The sequence below is a fragment of the Anser anser genome (genome assembly GCF_964211835.1).
Source record: "Anser anser genome assembly, chromosome: 1".
Lineage (NCBI taxonomy): Eukaryota > Metazoa > Chordata > Aves > Anseriformes > Anatidae > Anser > Anser anser.
Genome location: NC_139720.1, coordinates 194,256,324 through 194,277,107, shown reverse-complemented (window position 1 = coordinate 194,277,107; position 20,784 = coordinate 194,256,324). Strand labels below are relative to the sequence as shown.

The 20,784-nt window shown below is 48.4% G+C and overlaps 1 protein-coding gene across 4 annotated transcripts in view; it reads right to left on the bottom strand.

Moving 5' to 3' along the window:
- The window catches only part of ARHGAP20 (Rho GTPase activating protein 20), a 61,843-nt gene extending 47,482 nt beyond the window's left edge, over positions 1 to 14,361 (bottom strand). Inside the window, exons 1-2 of one of the 4 annotated variants that reach the window (XM_083810614.1) lie at positions 14,191 to 14,361; positions 4,337 to 4,422 (exon numbers count right to left, since the gene is read on the bottom strand). In XM_083810614.1, the coding sequence (XP_083666740.1) occupies positions 4,337 to 4,422; positions 14,191 to 14,289 (185 nt within the window). In that variant the 5' untranslated portion in view covers positions 14,290 to 14,361. Of the gene's footprint in view, positions 1 to 4,336; positions 4,423 to 10,486; positions 10,747 to 11,513; positions 13,460 to 14,190 lie in introns of those variants that run through there. The other 3 variants (XM_083810616.1, XM_083810615.1, XM_083810617.1) reach the window with 3 other exon arrangements.
- Between the last annotated feature and the right edge of the window lie 6,423 nt (positions 14,362 to 20,784).

The following is a 20,784-nucleotide window of genomic DNA, read 5'->3' as shown; positions in this document are numbered from 1 at the left end:
GAGTCATCTACTGTGCACTAGGAGAAGAAAGAGTAGCCTCTCCATGAGCAGCACGACCCTACTTCTACCTACAGAACAGAAAAAAACACCTCAGAGATTTCTGAAATCCCCAGTCTATACCTTTAACTTCTTTGACTGTAAAACACGAATAATAAAATTGGGGAGGGCTGGCTTTTTAGGTATTTCCTTTTCAGGTTCTGCAAAGGTTTGTTCATAAAACCTTTTAAAAATGATACCTAATTTTATTTTAAAACCAGTCTTGCTTCCAGCTTACACCAAAATAATATCATAAAGGTGCTTAACTCTGTAATAAAGAGTAGTTTCATTACCGATTTTTTAATGTCTTTAGCATGCAGAGGAACATATCTATAAATGGTTATGAAGACTCAGATATGTAAAATTACATTACTAAGGCATATAAATAATTATATTGTTAAGCATGTAAAAATATCACTTTGGAAGATCTTGTGAGGCATGCATTAGCAAAAAGGAAGCTGCTAGCAACAGCAACACAGAATTTGGCTGTTCCTGTCATGTATCCTCCACGTGAACAGAGGTCCGCCAACACAGAGCAGAAACTTAGTAGCTTGGGCTGTCACATGTGAAAATTGTTTTGAGGGACAGCAGAACAAAGGCTGAAAATTTGGTTTGAAATAAGTCTTTATTATTAATGTCAATTATTTTGAGAAGACAAGACCTAACGCTTAAAAATCAAGGCCTCAGACATTTCTGTTTCAAACCCGTAATTTGTGTTGCACTGAAGTATATCATTAAGTTGTGCAGTTTTCATTAAAGGACACCAAGAAAAAAGGAAAATTAAGAGGAAAATTACAACTGTGCAACAGGTCTAGGGCCAAATATAACTAACCCAAATCCTTTACTGATTTCATACATATTAATGGCGTTAAAAATCAGACTTTTTTTCTGCATCTGAGTATCAGCCCAGAAAAATATCAAAAGCTTACTTTTTTGGTATATTTCTAGAATAACTTTGTTCAAAGTGCTTCCAAAGAAGACATGGGATGATGTGAAACAGTCTTTGCATGCCTATTCATCACTACTTTGCGAGGAAAGATAAACTGTACAAAAAAAAAAGGAGCAAAACCAGGAGGCAATGAATAGCCTGCATATTTTCATCTGTTGGTAGTAAGGGCCTGAATTCCAGTATAATATCTATACTATTTACTATGTTCCCCTGCTGCCTACAGTTACAATCGAGTGAGATGGGGATTGCATGGTTGCACATCTGTACAAGACCATGACATTCAAAGTCATCTCAGAATTCCTCCACAGGCCAAGTTATCGTGTAGCTCCTTTTATATGGCTGATGTGGCAAGGCAAGATCTGTAAAGAAGGTCTAACTTTCATTAAACCAAATGGTATAGCAGGGGAAAAAGAAGACAAGCTTTTAAGCACACAAGACTTTCCAATTAGCTTCTCTTTCAGGACTGAAGAGCGCAGCGGAACAAAACAGTGTCTGCTTTTTCCAGCTATATCTTCTTGTCTCACCTGCATCCTCCTGCTGTCACAGCTACAGCAATACTACCATTAAAAAACCTCAGTCCTCCAAATGCTGAAATAGCCATCTCCAGATGTCACAATGGTTTCTTTGAACAAACACCATTAATAAACTTTAAACTGCCCAAAGGTAGGTCTCAAATGGCTGCCACCACATTTTATGAAAATGCCCTGTATATAATCCAAGGGCACCTGACATATAAAATGGTATAAAAATACAAGCTGACTTGTGCTTCTAAGTATTTCCTGCCCTTTTAAACTTTGCACTTGTTCATTAATTTCAACAAATGTTGAGGTGAGCCAGCTGCTGAGGTGAGAGGATTCATATAAATCCCTCACAGATGTTTGCTAACTTCAGATAGGAGCTTTATTATCTACAAGTCATTAATCAACCATTAACAAGTAAGTGTTATGGAGTCCCGCTATTAAGGTTCACTGCCAGAGGAGAATAATGGATTTTGCAGGCTGGCTGTGTCTACAAGAAAGGGAACTAAGAGCTGAGACAGTTCTGAGATAAAACATTTGGAGGAGATTAGAAAACACGGGAAGTCATTTTGTTGCTCTCTAGCTTGCCTTAAGAGAAAGCACTTCACAGGAGTTAAGCATTTACACAACAAACTGAGGAGAAAGTTCAAGCTCATCCATCAGTTTAGTGATGAAGAGGAACGTGTTTTGCACAGCCAAACAAGGAAGTCAGGCATAGGTGAGAATTATTGCTCCTGCGAACAATAATAAACACTACATCATCCAACGTGTTAGTCTCTCACTGATAGACTTCAAAGCCACAAAATCACCTGCTCTGGCCTCCAGGGTCCTCAGACCTCACCAGACACCTCTCACTAAGGTCACAGACTTCAGTTCAAAACAACAGGAGCAGCTAAACCGTGGCACGCCACAGGCAGAGGACAGGCAGGGCTGAGGCAGAATCCAACAGCTCTGGAAGCGGCAGGGTCTGTCAGGCAAAGCATTGCCCTTCCTGCAGAACAAGGCAACATTTCCCATTCTTCAATCCTCTACACCACAAAGTTTCTGCCAACTGGTCTTACATAAAAAAGAAAAAAAAAAAGTCCTTCTGCACCCCAGATCTGGAAAGAATTTTGACCTGGACTATGTAAGCAAGACATACTTACACTTAAGAAACATTGTAAAATTCTTAGGTGCAAATTTACATGCGGAGTATTATCTCACTTAGAGGCTCTCCAGCTATGGCCAATTTCTGATACTTGTGGACCAAGCAATAAGACAACAACAAAAAAAGCAAAACTGAAGAGAAATGTTTATGTCTGAACCCCAGCAGGCAAATGACGAAGTTCTGAAATATGAATTCTGAATATAGTTCATTTTCTTTTTAGTATTGGCGACTGTCTTGAAGGGAATGTCCTCCCTTCAAGAATGTATTAACAGCCTGAAGGGAAGACATTTGCCCCAACCCTGGAAGTGTTCAAGGCCAGGCTGGATGGGGCTTTGAGCAATGTGATCTGTTGGGAGGTGTCCCTGCCCATGGCAGGGGGTTGGAACGAGGCGGTCTTTAAGGTCCCTTTCACCCCAAACCATTCTGTGATTCTGTGCCTCTCTGTGCAGACACAGGTGTATAAACGGCAGGAAACCCTGAAGTCCAAGGGCTGAGGGATCCAATCTCTTGTCCTCTGTACCCTTCAGGTATTGCTGCTCCCTACAGTAAGAGTCCACCTCTAATTTCAGAACCTCAGTTATGAATGTGTGATCTATGCCCAAAAGGTGGTATCACAACTATGCACATTACAAATACAGTGAAGAAATTGTAGTAAACGGAAAATAAGTATGGTAGTACAGACAAACGAAACATTTCAATATTCCCATGAAGGGGTTAAAATACCTATTCAACTTATTTTAAAGACTTGGAAACAAAGTCGGAGAGAGGCCACGGAAGAAATTTTACAGCCAGAACCAGAACACATGTTGCTGGCTCTCGGTCCTATGCTCAGGCCACTAGACTACACAAAAAGGTGCAAACGCCTTTAGGAATTCATTTCTAAGTTTTCTCTTTCATGTCATCGCCAGTAAAAAGACCTGCAAGTAGTTTCAACTCATTTTCCTTCCCTATTTTGCAACTCTGATGTTTTCACAGAATACTTTCACAGGTTTCTGAAATACTGTGGAATTCTGTGTGATGACAAATATGAAACCAGGTATTGGTTAGATCAAACACAGAAAACTTTCCAAAGCTCACATACTGATTACTTAACACACCACAGTGTAGGAAAAAATATTCCTTACAAAGCCATACTTTAATTTCCCTCAATAATGTTTCTTAGTAAAGAGCTCTACACAGCTGGAAGCATTAACAGCCTACCAGATGGTTCACTTCTCGATAAACACTTATGTTTTGTAAGTTTAAAGTCTAATGAACTGTAGGTGCAGGAAGATAAAATTATGTATGCAGAGTGGTCCAAATGGCAGGTCAGGGGCCAGAGGCGGACAGTGGAAGAGCTCCACAGAAGCTCCCATTTCTGTGGTAGCTTTACATTGGGGTAGGAAGGGAGAAGAAATGGCTGATCCTGGCAGAAGACATGATGTGCTGAATGCTTCACACTTGCACACACCCACATACTCAGTCCTAGAAGCTCCTATGGGAGGATGGGAGTAGCTGGTGACCACCAGACCCTGGCCCACAGCATTGTCCTAAGCCAGCCTGGGCTTCCAGAGCTCTGGAGAGACTGCATCATGCAGCAGATCCATGGCAGGAACTAAGCTCAAATTAAATGGTACAATCCCACAATAACCATGCCCGAGATACGCCTGGTACTGCATGTACAGCCAGCAAAACTCACTGACTCACCTTGAGACGGATCTAGATCTGTTAAGAGCTTTGACAAAGATCAAAGATGGTGCAGACTGGCGTCTTTGGGCCAAGCTCTTCATTTTCTGTTTGGAAAGAGAGACAAAATGAAATCATAGGTGAGATTGGGAACCATTAGTGCATGCATATGGTCTTGTCGCAAACAGACTCCAATTTCAGGCCATGGGAAAAAAAAATAAGTTACTGCCATCAGAAAATTTGGGAGAGGAAAATGCTTGCAAAATATCATGTATAGAGAAAAATAGGAGCATGGCCAGGAAGCCCATGATACAGAAAAGTTGATCATTAGTGTCCCTACAGAGATGCTTGAGGTATTGCATGCATGAAATAAACATCTAGAGCATTTCCTAAAACACTGTTTGACCCTTAAGAATCTATTGTACTTCAAGTGTATCACGAATCCAGATGGTGATTTAAATTTCAAAAGCTTGATACATTTCTATGCCTGATCTGACATATACCGTAAATTAAGGTCTGAATTCTATCCCCCTAAGACTACCTGCTACACAGGGCTAAAAGTTTTTTCCAAATCTTTAGAACTCTAAAAAGGTATGAACAGTTTTATTCCCTATTAATCTAACTGGAGCACTACCTCTCGTCTCTCGGTAGTCATTAATGACATTTTTTTCATTCCTGATCACGTATGGGACAAAATAGGGAAGTGAGAGGCAGGGCAGTTCTCAGAAGGCACAGAAAAATAGGAGGGAATAGGCAAAAGGAAGCACTCAAAGACGGAATGCAGCAGGAAAAAATAAAAATAAAAATAATAAAAAAAAACAAAGCACAGGTAAGAGATGAAAATATCAGTAGCTATCAAGGGAGTACGGATTCCCATTGAGTGAAGTTGAATACCGCAATAAAAATACCGAGCAAATAAACAATGCTGTTTTCCCCAGAGGCAGAAATTTTCGAAAGCATGTGCTGAAGACAGAAACACAGATTGCCCTGAGCACAAATGTATTCACTACCGTATTTTTTTCCCTTCTGCAGTCAGAAATAGGACTGAGGAGTCCTGGCCCAAACCCTGGAGCTGCTCTAGGAAGCGGTGGTGCAGCCTCCTGCTGCTGAGGTGCGTGACCTCTTCCTTCGCAGCCTCTCCACCAGGAGGACAGTTGTTACCTTATTTAGCTCAAATATTTTTCATAGTAAACCAGTGAACAAGAGGAATGAGGCTGAGCACCTCCCGAGACCCAGACAGACCAGTGTCCTGTGCTGTCCTCCACACCAGGCTGGGCACCGCCGGGAGCACACAAACGAACACGCCTCTGACAGTCACGAACTCACTGCTCGCGGCTAATCGCAAAGCAAGATTTTCTTCCTTTACAATAAATTTAACCACTGAATGCCAAGATGCCCAGTGCAATACATTAGGGAACGACTGATTTCTGCCCATTTATGCTCTGGACGTGGCACGCATTTTATTTGGGCAGGTGCACAGTAAGCTTCACTCTGAGGAAAGAAATTCTACAGCAATTCGTGTTTTGCTTTGGACAAGTGTATTTCTTTTACTCATTGCAATGCATTTGTTAGTGTTTGGGTTTTTTTGTTCCCCTTTGTTTATGTAGAGCACGCTTGTTTATTTTTTTAGATATTCAGTTGCATAAACTCAACTGTAATTTTAGTTCACCCTTAAAAATGATCCCCTCCTACCCATTTCTATCATCAAGAAACAACCTTCTCAAGACCAATAAATTAGGTCTCGTCTGGGACCCTTTAGATGTCTTCCATCCAAATGAAAGATTTCACCTAACCATCAGTTTTTGTAGGAGTTCATACAAAGCATCAACTCTCGGTCGGAAATTCACTGCAAGTCTCATTTTTGGGCAGGTGGCTTTCAGGGGGTGGTTCAAACTGGAGCATCTCAGCTCCTGTAAACACAGTGGGGCTTGGTGATTATTTCCAGAGATCTTACATACTTTGACTGCTCAGGTCTGAAAAGAAAGCCACTCAAAAAAATGCAGCATTTTGAAATCATAGAATCACTTAGGCTGGAAAAGTCCCTTCGGATCATCAAGTCCAACCATCAGCTAACACCAAGTCCACCACTTAAACCCTGTCCCTAAGCGCCTCATCCACACATCTCCTAAATACCTCCAGGGATGGCGACTCCACCGTTTCCCTGGGCAGACCATTTCAACTCCTCAACACTCTTTCCATGAAGAAATCTTTCCTGATATCAATTCTAAACCTCCCCTAACACAACTTGAGGCCGTATCCTCACTTCCTTGGGATGTTTCCTAAATCTCTCTCAATTACGGCAATCTTTTTCATGGCTGGGCTAGCAGTGCTGCATAGCACCTGTGAAATTCCAGCCTTGACTTAAATATCTGAGGACTAAGGTAAAGCTTAGGACTACCACAAGTTTGACAACAGCTGATATGACCGGCACAGCCACAGACAGACCCAATGCAGGAGGGGATCCCAAGAGGTCTGCGATCCAGCAAGGTCTGTGTTACCTCCAAGCAGGAGATTCCACAGCCCTTCTGGGCAGCCTCTTAGTACAGACTGAAGCTGTTAAGCAAAACTTTAAAAAAAAAAAAAAAAGAGCCTGAAAACATGAAAAAGATCACTGATGAGATTTGGAAAAGGAAAATTTTCACAGCAAAAATGAAGTGAGTCAGGTCAGCTGTATGCAAATAAAAACGTTACCCAGAGACATTAACTACAGAGATTGTTTATAACCTCTTTAATTAGGGGTTGTTTTGTTCTTATTTTGCCATGTACAGAGTCTGCGGGGTGAAAATAAGAGTCCATCTTGATGACTTGACTTGATTTTATTTTGAGAAGGAAAAGGACAAATTCATTTTTGGCTAGGTTGGACCCACATGTCTGCTCCTCTCCGTTTCCCCGCTGCCACATGTGCAAGGATGTCCCCCTGGCAATGTGGAGAGGAGCAGACACATCCTGGACAGCTGCAGTGAGAGCAGATGTTTGGGAGCAAAAGGAGATGCAATGATCAAGTATCGAAGCATGGGACACTGAGAAGCATTTCACAACGTGTCCCACATCATAACCTCCCATTTTTTCATGTAAATATTAGAAAGGCCAACACGGGGAGAAATCCTCATACTTGCTGGTTGAGTCACAGCCATGTGAAATGTATCATAAAATCAGGATCCATAATGAATGTTTACAGTGTGCCAGATGCAAAGATGATAATCTTGTATCAGCCGGGACAAACCAGAGTTATCTTTGCCTTCCTCACGTCCAAAGCTTCAGTTCTCTCCCCCCTCCCCTCGAGTTCAGGTTTAACTTCATACTTTCTGCATTTCTGCTGGTGGTTGCCTCGATTCCTTTTTTAACTGAAACAAAAGGGTTTGCTTTTGTGGTTGTAGGACTGGGGGTACGCTTTAGCGTTTGGCTAGTTTCTCGTCTGGTGTAAACAGATGTAGGGCTATAGATTTCAAAAGAATGAGCTTACACCAGATAACGATCAGACCTATGCTCTGAACCACTATTTTGTAAACTCTGGTGGTAGGTGGTTTATGAGCAGATCAGCCCACCGTGCTGAGGACAGTAACCTCGCAAACCATGACTGGGAACCATGCTGTCTCTGCTCATGAATCAGAGCCCTTCTGGGGAGCAGGGTTAAAGCAGAACTTCCGTAAGTATCTCACAGGTCGGTGGCTGCAGGAATAATCTACTTCTGACTGCCTATATCCAGCTAATTTGGCTAGCAGTTGAAGTGGATACTGATATTGTATGGAATTTATGTAAATGAATATATCTGAGGTGGGATATTAATCCCCACTCCACAGAAAAGGAAGCAGCAGCATCTGCGTGCTGCCTTTAAAAAAGCATCAAACTGAAGATAAAGCACTCTCTTGTGATTTGTGTACATCACTTAACCACGTTAAGCTTAGAAGGAGAATGGCAGAACATAAAATAAAGAACGCATGAAAAAAATGAGTGGCACTTACTGTTTCTTTTGTGGTGAAAAACAACTTAGGAACCAGATACGGAGCGTTTATAACATTTTGCAAGTATCCAGAGCAGCAAAACTCTGTGCAGCCACCCTGCTGCAGCTACTGCAGAGGTGTAGGAGGTAGGAGGTAGGCATGGGCAGGAGACCACGGGGCTGCTGTGCTGCGCTCGGCTTCCCCAGCAGCACAGCACCCATCCTGCCGGGTTGCTGCACATGGCCAACACGCAGGAGGATTCCCCCCACCCAGCTTCAGCCTTGCACACCTGAGCCACCCGCTCCGTGCTCCTCTTCTTGTCCCCAGAGAGAAAAGGACACATTCAGTTCACCTGTCCTGCTTTGTTCGTTAAGATGCAACGAGTCTTGACCTAGAAGTGCTGATTTCCTCCACCCACTGCAAAAGAAAACTAAGGCGACCAACGGGGCTGAATTAATCAGCTCAATCCTCTCTTTGCTATCTGAGTAAAGGACAGGGAGCAGAAGAATTTGTGAGCTTAACTCCGTACGGAACAATTGTCCTCTTAGTGAAGGGCCTGAGTTAAGGATGAAGAAATGGTTTTACCTGTATGGTATGTAAGAGATTCATACATGAAATAGTTGAAGAAGGCATTCGGCTCCTAACTAACAGGTGGACACAGCAGAAATGCCTCCTCAGCAGTTTGCAGACACCCTTGCTAAAAGCCTCCCCAGAGATGAAAGGATTTCAGGCTCCTGATTTACAGGCTCGCTCCAGAAGTGGGTCAAGGCTGGGCCATGTGCCTGGGTCATTTAACCGGGTGACAGGGACAGCACCCAGATGTACTCAGGATTGCGCTCAAGTGGCTAAGCTCTCCCTCCCGCTGCTTTATTTTTCTAATAAAAAGAAGTCCGATTTTAACAAAGCCTGCTCTATAAAACTATCTAAGTTAATAACCATGAGGGATTTCACCCATGCAAACTCTGTTCTTGTTGTCTGAGCAACAAAACAGATCCGTGAGACGCGTTTCTGGTTCAGCTAGACAGGAACCAAAGCGCAGAACACAACCCTTTACAGAAACCCGCACAACAAAGTTCAGCTCACTGCTTGACAAACATTGAAAAAACCAACGCAATCCTCATCAGCTGGGAGGTAATTTTCCAAGACAAGCGGGCATCACTCTCTCCCCTGTATCGCTGGGCTTCTTACGAGAGGCAATAAATCCCTTCTTCCTCCACGCCATAATCCAGTGGTTGTTAGACTCATGGTGTATGGCTGCCTAAAAATACCAGAAATAACAAGAATCTCTTATTCTTGGGCAGAGCAAGAAATGGCCCTACAGTGACCTGTAACATTCCTGAGCCCTTATAAAGAGGGTGAGAAGATGGCTGCGTGTGCACCGCTGGCTCAAGCGGCCGAACGTGTGCCTGTGTGCCCGGGAGACGGCCAGGTCCCGCGGGGAGCCCATTTACCATCACCGCAGAGCAGGTGACAAAACTATGTGCTTGTGTTTATGCTGGCAGGATACTTCTACTTACAAGGACTTTCCTAAAAAGAAAGCCATTCCAGATGGAGAAAATGATGGCAGGGAGGAAAGAGCTACCAAGAGAGGGGAAGAAAACGGCGCTGATCACGGACCAGCAGCTGCTGGAGAGCATGGGGCAGATGGAGACCAAAGGTGGAAAGAAAAACCTGATGAAAGAACCTTCGAGTAAAAGAAAAAGAAACATCTCACAAAGGATGCTAAACCTTGGAAGCCTGGATGTAGATGTGTTGGAAGGATCTCAGCCTTCATTAAGGGCAGGAGATGTGGAAGACGACTACGAACGTGGATGAAGGCAGTGCTGAGCATTTAGCCTGGGGGTCCTGCTGGCAGCTGCCCTGTGCCCGCTGCTCAGACCTGAGACTTTGCCTGTGGTGGCCGTGATGGAGCCCAGGTTTTCCTTCCGAGCCTCACAAAGCAGGAGCGTTAACACAGAGACACGATTCGGCCCCGGTTTCTGTGCAGCAAGGCCTTCTTTGGAGCAGTGACAGGTGACAGAGGGAGCAGATTCCCCCCTCTACACACGGATACTTCAAGCAGCGTTAAGTAAAGAGACAACGATGTGCTACATGCAGTTCTTGGGTGCTGGCTTCTACATGGCATGCTAGGTCCCTCTCCTTCCTACTGCCATCATGTGGGACTAAAACAAAAAACAGAAAACCGAGACCAAGAAACGTAAGAGCTAGAACACATTGCTTTGTGCATTACCTTCAATTTCTCTCGTGGACAGACAGAGGAGGGATGGCTATTTCTAGTTCTGAACTGAAAACTGAAGCAGCAGCACCAGGCACATCACAGAAAGCGATCACAAGTCAGCACAGCCTGCCGAGGTCGTTCCATCCTAAGGACCTTACATGGATGAATTCATTAAAACGGGGGGGTTTCTGTCCTCGTCAGAGATGCCACAGCGTATGTCCGCAGGATGACAGGAATCGTCCGATGTCCAACACATCACAGAAGCGATCCTGGAGAGCTGAGACTTCTGGCACTGCGTGGTGTGATTTTGACCACAAGCCCCCCAAATCCTCGGCCAGGAGCACAGCAGAGAGGACAGATGCTCACAGGAAGGAGCAATCTCAGCCTTAAGGAGCTTTACATCAAGAACATATATATAAGGGCATGAGAGCCAGGTGTCATCAAGCGTAATGGCAAATACACACTTGATTCATCTTCGCAGGGTAAGACAAAGAAGAGGATGAAGATTATGTATGATTGCCTTTTCTCTTCCAATTCAATTTGCTTGAATTTTATCCATTTAGTACACCATCAGGAAAACAAGCTTCCTTTTCCTGACAGCAAACTGCTGCCCTATGTGTGACCAGGATCACAAAGAAAAATACTTTTATGGTAATAGAACCACATTTTAAGCCTCAAACAACAAATAGTGTTGTACAAAACGGTTAACTTTTTGTACACACTGTATGAGTAAATATAAAGAACTGCGGAGCCTCACAAAAATTATAAGTAGTCACTTGAAATTTTCAAGGAGGCAGCAAAAAATCCTAAGAGCGATTGCTTATGTTAACAAATATTGTCTTGTGTAAAATATGCGGCATTGGATGGAATCTAACCCCTCTGTGAAGGGAGAAGTGAAACACCAGAAACTTATAAATACAGTTAAATGACCACAGCTGTTACTGCTGACACAGATATACTGGCATAAAAGACATGCTGAATAGTTTGTTTTGATAAATCTGTAGAAATAAGCTCTATCAGTAAAATCACTCTTACTCACGTTACTTCAGCCCACTTCAGAGTTGCATCAATTTACTGGTACTGGTTACTAAACCAAACAGCCAGTACAAAACTTCTCTGTGGGCCAACCGAGCATTGTCCAGCAACCCCACTAAGTCCAGTAAAGGGGGGAATCTGGCCGAGAATTTTCCAAAAGCATTCACTAAGACGCTGGACTTCAATGTCACGTTTCAGCAGGGTGTCTCGAATGCCTTACAAGCGTTTAACAGGGAGAACCTCCCAGCGTGCGTGAGGCATGCTAGCAGTGCAGACCGCTCTGCACAGAAAGGAAGTGTTCCCCCAAAAAATAGTCTAACCGGGCACACAAAATACATGAAGTGAGTCCTAGACAATTCCTATCTCTTGGTCTTGTGATGAGATCAAGCATGTGATCCTTCAGCTTTGTTTTGACAGCCAAGTGGAAGATAAAATAGGAATTCAGACGACCACAGAACAACGCAGCAAATCTCAGCGAAAGAAATTTAATTTGGCAAAGGCATAGCCGCAATAATAAAAAGGGAGAAAGGTTTGGTGGTCGCTCACCGTGCTGTATTTGGGGGCGTTTGTGTCAGAACGCAGAACAGCGTTAAACACATATTTTCAACAGTATCTTTCACCTTGCCATGCTGTGTCACCAGGATCAAAGCTGATCTCTTGCCAACACGTCCCTCCATACAACTGCACGGACCCACACCAGCTGTGCAATCTCTCCTGCCATAACAAAGACTTGCAGGATTGTCAAAAAGTGTGGTGCCTTGGCACCGTGCGGGAGTCAAAACAGAGGTATTCAGAGAGACTTGGGGGCCTTAGTAAAGAAAAAAAATACTCAAACTGCCATTGAGATCCAGCTTCAAGCCCAACGTTGAACAAGCAAAAAGGCAGGAAGCTTCCACCCCGGTGAGGCGCAGAAAGGTGGTTTGCTGGGATGCTCACGGGAGCACCAGGACCGTGGGGGAGCATCGGGGGGCTGGGCTGGGCTGGCTGCACGCCGCTGGGCAGGAAGGTTTCCAAACGTCCCCCCGCCGCCTCTGCCTGCACGCCGAGGAATTCCAAGAGGGCTGCCAAGATCCGTAAAAAGTAACATCCCCGCTCCCCTGTCAGCGCTGGCGAAAACAAGGTCTGCGTTCCTTCGGCGGGAGCAGGAACAGGAAGCTCGAGTGCTGCCATCAGTACTTGTCCTCAACGCCGGATCCCAAAGCAGACCTCGTAAGAAAGCAATTTCATCTTCACAGCACTCGAGCATCCCTTCTCGTTCCAGGTGGTGTCTGGCATCGGGGCAGCAAGGTACACGGCACTCGGTCCTCAGCAAAAATCAAAGAAGTGGAAGAAGGAAAATCAAAGCCACGCGTGTAGCTGTCTCAAATTAGACTGCAGGATCAGAGAGGGTGAGCATCCTCTCCGTCGTTTCATCCAGCCAGGCAGCAGAAGACACTCCACCACTTTGTGCAGGTGCACTGCCCTCCCTCTTCAGAAACCTATCGGGTACGAACCGCGGCACCGCGTGGCACGAGCCTTGGCTGTCCAGGCAAACATTTCACAGCGATCTCTGCCCTGGGCAGGTTGGACGCCGCGTGCCTTGGTGGGACACGGCACACACGGACACATCCCAAGGAAATTCACAGCGTCGCCTCCCAGCCCAAATTGATGCTCTGGAGGAGGAGGAGAGGGACCGGGACCCCTCCGGGCACCGCAGCGCCCCAGCCAGCCAAGCCCCGGGCACCGCTCGGCAGCAGGGCTGGACACAAGCTCAGCCTCTGCTGCCACACATCCTAAATTCATGCCATCAGGTGGAGGGATTTAAGAAAGGACACTGTCACCTGGCCACTCGTTCTAATCCTGCCAGCATATTCGGCAGCCAGCGGCACCGTACTCCCCTACAGACAGGCAGTGCCTGGAATTAAACGGCACAATTGGTGCGGGAAGGCACCTGGCTCCACCTCGGGTAGAAAAACACTACAGCACTCGCTATAAACCAAGGGGAGAAAAGAGTTCATGTTCGACACAGTGGGAAGAATGTGCTTGTTACAGCTCGCTCCTTCCCGCAGCGTGCACGGCACAAGCGAGCACCCGGCTGCGTGCAGGAGCGAGCGTTTCGCACTTGGCCGTGTCGGATGCCGCCACGCCACCCATCACGCAGATTTTACAACCAGCTTCGGATTTGGGACGGCGCTCGTTTTCGATCTGGGAAGCCGCTCGTCCGTTTCTCTCCCCCAAAGCACGTGTGGGAGCACCCAGCACCCCCCCGGCCCCAGCCAAACCCTTCCCCGGCCCCCCGGGACATTCCACCATCACCCCCCGGGGCTCCCCTGGACGACCCCCCCGCAAACCCCATCCCTGCCACGCATCCCCACCGCAACACCTGCACCCCGCAGAGCCCCCTTCCCCAGCCCAGCCCCGCACCAGAACCCCCCCGGCTCGCCTCGGGCTGCACCCCGGTCACCCCACAACCCCTTCCGCAGCCCCCCCAAGCCCCCCACCGGGGCTGCCCACCCGGAGGAGCCCCCCAGCTCCCCAGGAGCTCCCAGCACCGCCGGGATCCTCCTGCAGCGAGCTCTCCCGGGGACACCCCATCCCCATCCCCACCTCCCCCGACGCCCCCCCCCCCAAACTGCCCGCCGAGGGTCCCCGGTGGGGCACCGGCACCGCGGGGGCGAGGCAGGCACCACCACCGGCCTCACCTTCTTGCTGTCGGCGGCGGCGAAGCCCCTGCCCTCGCCGCTCACCGAGGCCGAGCGGGCCGGCCCGAGGTGCTCCTGCTGGGGGGACATCGCGGCCATGCGGCCCCCCGCCGCCGCCCCCGCCCCGCCGCCGCCGCCCGCACCATGGACAGGGCGCGCCACCGCGGGACACGCCCCCGGCAGGCCACGCCCCCTCTGACCACGCCCACACGAAGCCACGCCCCCCCCTCCGGCTTCCCCCCCCCCCCCCTCTACTGAGCGGGGGGGTTGAGGCGCATGCGCCCCGCTGGGAAGTGGGGAAGGGGAGGGGGGAGTGAACTCGTGGTGCGCGTGCGCGGTGTGGGGCTGAGGGGAATTGGGGGGGGGGGGGGTTTGGGCACCCCGGGTCAGCCCCCCGCGGCTCCAAGCGCCCTGCACAAGGCAGGGACCCTCCAGAGACATGGCGTGGGGGTGTCCCCGCTGGAGGGGCAGGAGGCGGGGGGGGGGCTGGGGTACTGCCCTGGGGGGCTGAGGGGTGCTGAGGGGGTCCTGGGGGGTGCTGAGGTGTCCTGGGGGGTGCTGAGGGGTGCTGGGGGGGTCCTGGGGGGTGCTGAGGGGTGCTGGGGGTATTTAGGGGGTGCTGAGGGGTGCTAGGGGGTGCTGAGGTGTCCTGAGGGGTACTAGGGGGTGTTGAGGAGATGCTAGGTGGTGCTGGATGGGTGCTGAGGGGTTCGAGGGGGTGCTTAGAGGGTGCTGGGGGCTGCTAAGGGGTGGTGAGGGGTCTTGGGGAGTGCTGAGGGGTGCTAGAGGGTGTAGAGGAGGTGCTAAAGGGTACTGAGGGGTGCTGAGAGGTGCTGAGGGGATGCCTAGGTAGTGCTGAGGGGTGCTAAGAGGGGATGAGGGGGTGCTGGGGGGTGCTAGGGGATTCTGAGGGGTGCTGAGGGGATGCTAAGGGGTGCTAGGGGGTATTGAGGGGGTGCTGGGGGTACTGAAGGGTGCTAGGAGGTGCTGAGGGGTGCTAGGTGGGTGCTGAAGGGGTACTGAGGGGTGCTAGGGGGTGCTGAGGGGATGCCTGGGTGGTGCTGAGGGGTGCTAGGGGGTGCTGAGGTGGTCCTGGGGGTTGCTGAGAGGTGCTGTCATGCTCCAGAAGGCCACCAGCGACCCGTTGGAAGCGAGTGGATGGCACTGGCCCAAGGGCAACCATGTGGGAACGGGCTCTGAGTAAATCCCGTCTGGAAGCTGGGAGGAGGCGTGCTGGTGGTAGGGGCGGTGAGGCCGTGGAGGAGCTCCATCGCATCCTGCCTTTCTCCACGTTGGGAGGTGGAATTTTATCTCCCGCCTTTGCGGTGGGTACAGGCTCTGCGAGCGTTTCCTCCTGTGCTGAACACCAAAAAAAAGGTAGAAAAAGAGAGGCCCTGCCATCTCACGTGCAGCTGTTCCCATCTCCCACCTTCCTTCTGTACCGGGACTCGGTCCGGCTCCGTAAGGTCACTTCTCCTCTGGATCAGCTCCCGCCAGGTTCTCCTGGATGCACAAATGCCCATGGCAGCGGCCACTCTTGCCATGTACGCCTGAAACAGCGGGGAATGGCGATGTTTGGTGTCGCCTCGTGTGGCCGCCTTGGCGGGTTGTGAAGGCCCAGCAGCTCCACGGGTCAGCGCTTCAGTGCTCCCATCACTGAGATTGATGTGGGCACCTGCCCTCTGCTTGCACCCTGCTCTCTGCAAGTCAGGGGAATCGTGTAATGGAAAGCGAAGGGAAGATGAAATATTAACGCCTGGGATGCAGCCTGAGTGCTGCTGCCTCCTCTGCAGAAGCACTGGGCTTTCCCACATCCACCTCTTCGCTGTTCCTCATCACCCTTTGCAAAAAAAAACGAGCCATAGACATTTATAAGCACTTGGGTGCTCGGTGATAGCTCTTGGATGTCTCCATGCTGGTGTGTCGGGGCTCAGAAAGCCCCATGGGCTGCCCCGAATGTCCTCATGGAGGAGAAGTAGACAGCTAGGGCAGAGGTGTGTGCGCACCATGTATGCAGTTGAGCCATTTCCCGCTCGTTGAATTTGTATGCTCTTTCATCCGACGTGACAAAACCTTGGCGGCACCCAGCCTGACACATCCGATGCCGGGGCAGGTCCCGGCGTGGCTGCGAGAGGGCTGAGGAAAGATTTGTCAGGGGAGGGAGGAGGCTGCGCGCTCTGTCTATTCCAAGCCCAGGATGCATTTAGCGATTTGGCACCCTGCTCCCCAGAAACGTTTGCAAGTGATGATATTCTCGGTGATGGTTTGGAAATTAGGCTGTGAGTATATATTTATTTTGCAAAGGAAATGTTACATAAGCTTTCCTAAACGCTCGCACGTGCTTTTGAGGTGTTCTTTTATCTAATCCCGCAAGCACGTTTCCTACGATGTTTGTTGAACGCTGACTCTTTCACCTGCTCACCAAGATAAATAGACTAAAATCCTGCCGTTCGGTTAAGCAAGATCAGAGAAGAAGCTTCTTTGTGCACCGTGAACGCAGACATACAGCCGTAACGTAGCATTTGCCACGTGCTAACTTTTGCACACCTTCAGTTAATTTGCTGTGCCAGGAAAGTGCCCGGGAACCTTAATCCATCCCTGTGTGCAGAGGACGGGTGGGAAAAGCCCTGGCTCCCCCTCGCTGCTTGTCGGGGCTGTGGATGATGCCATGGGGATGCAGCAACACCCGTGGGTGCAGAGCCAAAACTCTTTGTCCCTGCTCGCCTGCAGCAGTGCTCGGATGTGTAATTGCACCAAGCCACCCTTAAACTGCACCGACTGCCATCAGCACCAGCCAAAAGCCTGCGGGAGCCCTGCCCCGAGAAGTGCAAGGCTCAGAAAATAACATGCATGCTCATAGAGAGATTTTCTTTCTGTTGCCTTGGCCACAGTATTAGAAGAAAAACACTGTGGGGATAAAGGGGGGATTGGGACGGAGAAATATATGGGTGTAGCAGGGAAATCGCGTTTGTGCATGAGACACGGGAGAATTACTCGAGGGCAAGCCCATCCAGATGGAAATGCAAGCCCTGTAAATCTGCCACGTTAGGGAAAACCGCAGCGAGCTGTTAGCAAACGCTGGGTGCGGGGACTGCTGCTGCCTCCAGGTTTTATGAGCTTTCCACGCACGTTAGCACCAGCAGAGGTTCCCTTCCAAGAAAATCACGGCATCCGAGGAGCCACGGTAGGCGAGGAGCGAGCGAGCTGTACTTAACTTGCACTGGATAAATACAATTCCCCCAAATCTGCCCCAGAAGGATATATTTTCCTGAATACTAATTTTATGAAACCCACAAGCGCCTCATGCAATTAAAGCCACGCAGCAGAGCAGAACTGGAAACTCCAGAGGCAATTACATGTACAGTGAGATCCGATGCAACAACTTTCTGTTCTGATAACCTAATACCTCGAACCCAATGCTGCTCGTGTATTATGAGCAGCTAAAAATAGGGCTGTGTCCTGGACAGGCAGGAGCCACGCTGAGGGAGAAAACCTGAGCAGAAAGAAAAAGCTGGAGGAGAACAGGATGGGTGGTTTAACAGCTTCACATCATCCTCAACTCGGAGCAGTCCAGCTGGTTCCTGGTGTAAATTAGAACATCCCTTGGGAACACTGGCTAGAAGGCATTGCCTTCTTTTTCTGGAATTCAGCACAGCAGCTTTGGGGGCAGGTGGGAAGCCTTCACTGCTCATCTTCACGGGAGTTGCTGCTGCTCCATGCCAAAGAGGTTGTGGTAAGCGAAGAGCATCCTCCACGCTCCGTGGTCCCTGAGAGTCTGGACAGAAGAAAGCCCAGGAACCAAGCCCTGTCCTTCCCTTTTGATAGTAGCTTGCTAATAAAATCATTAAATACTATGTGAGTAATTGCTAAGTGCTATTCACTAATGTCCCGGGATTCAAGCCATGGCGGTTATTAACACTTCGTGCACGTAGGTTGATGTTAACAGAAAATACCCCGTTCTGTCCCTTCCCGAGGTTGCAGAGATTTTCCAGTTTCGGGCTTTGATTTCAGGGCCAGTGGCCAGCTCGAGCCGTCCTCCCATGGCCGCAGCTGCTGCCCAGACACGAGGAAGGGCTGTCACAGCCTGGCCTCGCGCAGGAACCCACCGCCCATCCCGCTGGCTTTTAATATCCACTTCAGCCTTATTACATATGCCGTGTGAAACTCAGCCCAGCGCATCAAAGAGAAGTCTGCCTTTGAAGGGCTGCATGTTTCCTGCATGCAAATGCAGCTCTGATTTAATTAAGCTTGATTTTGTAATCGGCGTAGTTGAACTGGTGCAATTCTTGTGAGCAAATACGGCTGGCACAAGCTCCTCGGCGTGCGTACGGCCTCATGTCAACACCACCCATCAGTGAGTGACACTGGATTTTCCTACCGTTCATCCTGTCCCTATTTTTCCTGTATCTTACTTCTGATTTTTATGCTTTATTTCCTTCATTCGCATTAATAGTCTCATAGGTTGTTTATATTTTGTTTCTCCGCACTGAAGGTTTCCTTGCGGTCATTTTCCAGAGCTCAGCCTTTCAATTGCAAATTGCGAGGCAAAATTAAAAGTCGCTAACTGGAGAGGCCTCGCTCAGGAGCAAAGTATTAGACATGAAAGGACAGCATTGCATTTAAGATAAGGCCTGATCTCTTCCCTTTGTGGGCAACATTTCCGAACTAAATCTGAGCACTCGCTCTTGGAGCTGTTTAGCTTCTGCTCTCAGCTAGGTGGGCAGCGATGGAAATACCCAGAGCTGAACCTGCAAGGTGATCCTGAGCACAACAGGCGGGTGCCATTAGAAGAAGGGAGGTTGGCTGCCTACGAAATAGTCAGATATGAGCAGGACATATCTCTTCAGAATGTGCCTGAGCTTTCATAGACCTCACTGTGTACCCACCACACTACGTGACTCCTTGAGAAGCACTGGCGGTGATGCTCAGCAACGGGGCTGGTTTCTATTCATCGACATATTCTTGAGGGAGGACAACCTATCACCTGAAATCTGACGAGACTGTGTTAGCAGATGCTAGTCCCAAAGTTCCTGTTGAGAAGCACGACTGTCTGCGCACAGCTCATAAATAACCCGTACTTTGTTGCTGCTGTTATAGCTAGGTGTTGCTGACGGACTCCCTGGAGCTCCACAAAGCACTGGCCATGTAGACAGCCAGATTCCCATCTCAGCGGGTTGAGGCACGGAGTAATAAATTGCATAGCATAACTAAGGTTGGCATATATGTGCCCAGTGAGGGTTATACATCCATAACAGGAACATTTACGGTAACTAGAACGGGAAAATATTGGGGTCACGTCAAGAATAGAGCATCTTCGTTTTATGGCTGGTGGGACTTGAATTTATGGGAAACAGAGAGCAAACTGTTGACGCTGGCGTTTTAGGAGATGCAAAGGAATCTCCCATGAATGGGGGACCCTTAGAGTATAACATGCAATCATCCATAAAAGTTATCACATTATCATCCTCGCTCTGGAGTCATTGCAGGCGTCGGTTTCTCTATATCACAACCTAGACAGATTTTACTGTCAGTGTGTTTAAGAACCCAGAGGGCCATATTTTTTGTCAGTTTGTATTTTTAACACACTGATGGATTGTTTGGCACTTCTGGTCCCTCCCTGGATTTACTATTTTCCAGTCACCAACTTTTCCTAACAACCTGTGGGACTGTCGAGCTGTGAATGACAGACATTAAAAAATTATGGGCAAGATTTTTAGTTGTCCTTTCATGACACACTCAAATCCATTCACTGCAAGAGTGGGATGCTTTCAAAACTGACTCAGATGAATAAAAAATGAGCTAGACATCCTCCCGCGGACTGGGACTCCAAGAGGAAATAGCTATATTTTTCTTGCACAACGTGTTGAATTACTCGATATAACCTGATGGACATATCTTCAGCTTCTGTAAGCCCAGGTGGGAGCCCAAACTTCCCTGCACTACATCGAGCAAGGACTTGGCTCTCCTGCCTGTCTCGGCCTCTAACCACACAGCCTGTGGTTTACAAATTAAACGGCCCATTATACGAGGACGGAAACTCCTGGATCTTCTAGCTGATGTGGACAATGAGGACTGTCAAGACTCCAAAATGGAGTCTGGCTCTTGCCGCAGTGCCAAGAGGTTTAATTCCCTCCACCACCAGCAGGAAACACGTTCAGGGCAGCCATCACTGCTGCTGCGCTGCAGCTCCCACCACGGCCCCTCTGCTTCCCGTTTGCTACTGTCAATATTTCAGTGTTTTAAAAGAAAAAGCAACGGCTTCAAAGTGGATCCAAGCTTTTCCTGACACCTACACTGTAATTGTAAGAAGCAGATTTAGGGAGGGCTGCAGAAGATACCGTAACCGCATTGTCAAGCAGCTTTACCTGTGTCTTTCCTGAAGGACGCCTGGATAACTTCCTCGAAATTTGCAGTGGTGGGGATTTGCAGGCTCCCTCCTGAGCCTGTCTCTGCATTGTCCCTGCAATTAGAAGCTATTTTTCCTGAAGCCTGGCTGAAATCGCCTTCTCCTCAGCTAAGCCTATTACAACTTGTCCTAAGCCCAGGGGATATAAAAAGAGTTTATTCTTTCCTCCTTAGAGCTACCTTTTAGGT